A 3,981-nucleotide genomic window follows, 5' to 3' on the forward strand; every position below is an offset into this window, starting at 1 on the left:
ACAGCGACGGCTTCTGACGCCACAGGGGTCCCCGCGTCCCTGAGGCAGCTCAGCCTCTGCCCGAAGGCTGGATCCAATGTCCTGTCTCCCGTGAAAACATTTTGGGGTGGTGCACGCGGCATCACCCCAGGGCAGCATCCTCATGGGAACCGCCTGGCCCTGGCAGCCTCTGCCCCAGGACCACTCAGGTCCCACTCAGAAAAAGGGGGGGGAGGCAAGCCACTCTGGGATGCAGGGAGGGTGTCTAGGGCAGGGGAAATCTTCTGAGGAGGCAGGTTTTGGGAAGCACTGCCTGGGAGCTGCTCTCGGGGCCAGGGTGGGACGGGGCGCACATGCTAGGAGGAGTCCCTGGGGGGGCAAGGGCTGGGGGACCTGCTTTTTGAGGAAGGGATGTGGGGCACAGGCACTTGGGGAGTTGCTGGGGGGGTGCGATGGGGTGGGGGCAGGTGCAGGGAGTTGCTCTCAGGGAAGGCGGGGCTCAAACATGGGGAGGGAGATGTTGGGATGCAGGATGAGCGTGCCTGAGCCATGGGGAAACACGCAGCAGCGGGGGCTCAGGGACCCCCCGCCTCAGCAGAGCCGCTTGCACCATGCGTCCATGGGTGCTGGTGTCCCCTGTCCTTGAGCTGAGTCCCTGCCAGAGGGTTCCCCCAGCACCTGCGGGCCCCGCGGGCAGCCGGGGCTCGCCTAGCCAAGTCCCACGTGTCCCCAGGAAGGGTCTCCATCCGCAGCCCTGAGGCACACGTGGCTGCCCGGGACCGAGGGCACAGCCCCACCTGTTCCAGGGGGTCTGTCGGAGCAGGCTGGGGTGCTGGTGTCGTATGAGGTCACTGGGTTGGCTTATACCCGCACGGCGGGGCCGGAGCCCGTGGTGAGGGGCACGGTGGAGCTGCAGTCATAGTCCAGGTCCACCACAGCGTGGGAACTGGTGATGAGGCTGTTCAGGGATGGCCCCGTCTGCCGCTCTCGGAAACTCTGGATGTAGCTCTGCTCGAGAGATGGGGAACAGAAAGTGAGGGGGGCTCTGCTCCTGGCCCACTCCATCCCACCCCACCTCACCCTAAGCTCTGCAGCAGGCCCCCAGAACCTGCCCTGAGCAATCCCACCCACCCCAGCACTCGGGCCCTCTGGGGTCTGGCCGCAGCAGGGTGCACAGCCCCATCCCTTCCCTGGGCGCACGCTTCGCACCTTGCCTACCACCTGTTTCTACTGCAGCCGCAGAGCTTTTGGCCACCAGTTTACATTTGCTTGCAAAGGCTGAAGTGCTCTGTGGTGGGCACGTCCCAGCTCAGCCCCTCCTGAACTGCCCGGTCCCTGGGATGCCCCAGCCTCGCCCCTCGAGGAGCTTGGATGCTGGCTGGCGCCCAGGCACCTCTTCCCCTCTCTGCACCCCAGCCCACCCACATGGAGAAGGAAGGGCCGCAGAGGGCGGGGGAGATCTCTACCCTGGGCGTGGGACTCACGGGGGAGAGCACGTCCCCATCGAAGCGGCGCACAGGGTTGGGCTTGCGGCGGTAGGCGGGCTCGGGTGGGTGGGCTTTGTGCTGGTGGGGTGGTGGGTGGTGGGGTCTCCGCTTCTTCTTCTTCTCCTTTCGGTCCTCCCGCTGCTTGATGCGCATCAGCTGCACACGGCGCTGCTGCCGGCTGATGATCACTGCGGGGCAGAGGGGCCTGTGAGCGCCAGGGAGCACCCCGAAATCCTCCTCACACCCACACCAGCCCTGGCTTTGCACACCCAGGCCTTCCCTTGCCATGCCATGTCCCCGCAGAGTCCCGAACGAACCCCTTATCTGTGCATGCAAACCAGGCACTGGGAACCCCCACTCCAGCCCCCCAGCTCCTGCAGCCACCCCAGGCCACGTCCATCTCCTCCAGTCCCCACGCACCTTCGGTGTGGGAGTAGCCCTCAGCTGTGACCTTCCATTGGACCAGGACACCCAGCGTGGTGAGGAGTGGCCAGACGCCCAGGATGACCCAGCTGTACCAGCATACGGGGCGAGCGGGGGCCACCTTGATGCGCTCGTAAATGTACTGCACCAGGAGGAAGAGCTCGATGAAGTAGTCGACAGTGACGGTCATGATGGCGCTGCCAAAGACGGCAGTGGAGAGGGTGGTGAAGAAGCGCTGCCACTGCAGGGTGAGGACGGCGAAGAGCATCCCCACGCCCAGGAGCAGCGCAATGGGGATCCACACCGTCGGCGGGTGGTAGAACTGCTCCATCACCACCAGTGTAGCCACTGCCAGCAGCAGCCCCAGGAGCAGCCCCACCATGAAGAGGCCGACGCTGCGCACCAGCATGGTGACCAGCCCGCACAGGACCCCGATGCCCAGCCCGATGCCCACCGAGGCCTCCACGCTCAGCTGCGTGTCCAGCACCCGCTCCTTGTAGCACAGCATGAAGATGATGATGGAGCCGAACATCAGCCCCGTCAGGAACATGACGGCCTTGAAGCAGCGGTAGCCTGTGGAGAGACCACCACAGTCAGGGGGTGGATGGCCAGCACTCCCCGAGCTTCCCCCTGCCCTTCTCCCCACTTGCCCCACCAGCCGCCGGGCTGGCCTGGCTCACCAAAGAAGCAGTAGATGATGCCGAAGAGGCAGCACATGGCACACACCACCGAGGGCACCACCTGGTAGCGACGCTCGATTTCCTGCTGGCAGCTGTGCCCCCACTCCTGGCCTGGCTCATGCGGCAGCAGCTTGAACCGCAGCGTCTGCACAGTTGCAGTCATGGCTCTGGGGACTCCCGGGAGAGGCATCAAAATCTCCACCCCTGCCCCATGGCTCGCCGGCAAAGCTGCGCCCCGGCACCTGCCCCAGCTGGTGAGAGAGAGAAGAAGGGGGATGGAGGCACCGCCGGCACGTGCCCAATGGCAATGCCCACCACTCAGCACCCAGCTGCCAAAAAACCCACTCTGGCCCCTCGCTACCCAGGTGGGAAGGAAGGGAATGGGAGAACAGCCTCATCCACACGGGCTGCGGGGGCACAGACCGTCACCCAGAGGGTGGCTGCAGGAATGCACCGTCCTCGAGGAGCCCACCTGCCCCCCCAGGGAGCTTCACTGCTGGGACGCAGCGCTCTATAATTTGTCTGCGGCTTCAATTTCCTGCCCCTGGCTCTCTGGTGCCCTTTCCCTGCGTGATTAAAGGGAGACTTCCACTACCTGGTATTTTCTGCCTGTGAAGTAATTATGCTCAGTAATTAAGTCACCCCTCAGTCTTCTATTTTTATAGGCTAAACAGATTGAGCTCTTAAAGCTTGTACTCCAAGGCATTTTCTCCAATCCTCTAATCATATTTCTGGCTATTTTTCATCCCCGCTCCAGCTCCTAGTGTCCTTGTAAAAACACAGCAGGCCCCCGGGCTGGAATCATCCCTCCCACGCTGACCCACAGGGCCAGAGGGGGACCGGCCCAGGCTGGCGCTGCCCCTTACCCAAGGGCTCACCCGTAACGCCGTGGCCATGCCTGGACGCCGAGCAGGCGGTCACCGGGCCCCCCGCAGCGCCTACGCAGACAGAGGGGTCATAATCCCTTGCAAAGACTGATCCAGCTCCAGCTTAAACCTAATTACAGCGGCCGTCTGCCCATTCCCACCTGGAGCCGGTTCCAGCATCCCCTTGCTCCCCTGGCGCCTTTCTGGGCTCGGTTGGTTTAGGATGGGTTTATTGTCACCGGCTGTCCCCGCGCCAGTGCCGGTCCTTCCGAGTGCCACGTTAAAGCAGCCGGCTCAGGACGGCTCACAGAACCAGAGCACCGGGAAGGGGCAGGGAAGAGGGCAGCGGCTGCAGTCACGCCTCTCTGTTGCCCAGCACCTCGCTGCTGCCCGGGCCCCACGGGCACCTCGTCCCCCGCCGCCGGCCTCCTCCCTCCCTCTGGCTGGGGAAGGAAAGACCAGCCAGGGCAAATCCGCCCGGGGAAGCCGAGCGCGGCGCCTAATCCCGGGGAAGCAGGCGTGCAGGGAGCGGGCAGCCGAGCGCTG

General features: G+C 64.4%; 1 protein-coding gene across 1 annotated transcript; it reads right to left on the reverse strand.

Annotated features, from left to right (window-relative positions):
* Positions 1–840: 840 nt before the first annotated feature.
* Positions 841–2,759, reverse strand: TMEM198 (transmembrane protein 198). The gene is made up of 4 exons (XM_009274920.1): positions 2,570–2,759; positions 1,887–2,462; positions 1,464–1,654; positions 841–987 (listed from the first exon to the last, which is right to left on the reverse strand). The coding sequence occupies exons 1-4, from the start codon at positions 2,757–2,759 to the stop codon at positions 841–843; spliced, it is 1,104 nt and encodes a 367-aa protein (XP_009273195.1).
* Positions 2,760–3,981: the final 1,222 nt, after the last annotated feature.

Source organism: Aptenodytes forsteri, unplaced genomic scaffold (assembly GCF_000699145.1).
Source record: "Aptenodytes forsteri isolate BGI_AS27 unplaced genomic scaffold, ASM69914v1 Scaffold255, whole genome shotgun sequence".
Classification (NCBI taxonomy): domain Eukaryota; kingdom Metazoa; phylum Chordata; class Aves; order Sphenisciformes; family Spheniscidae; genus Aptenodytes; species Aptenodytes forsteri.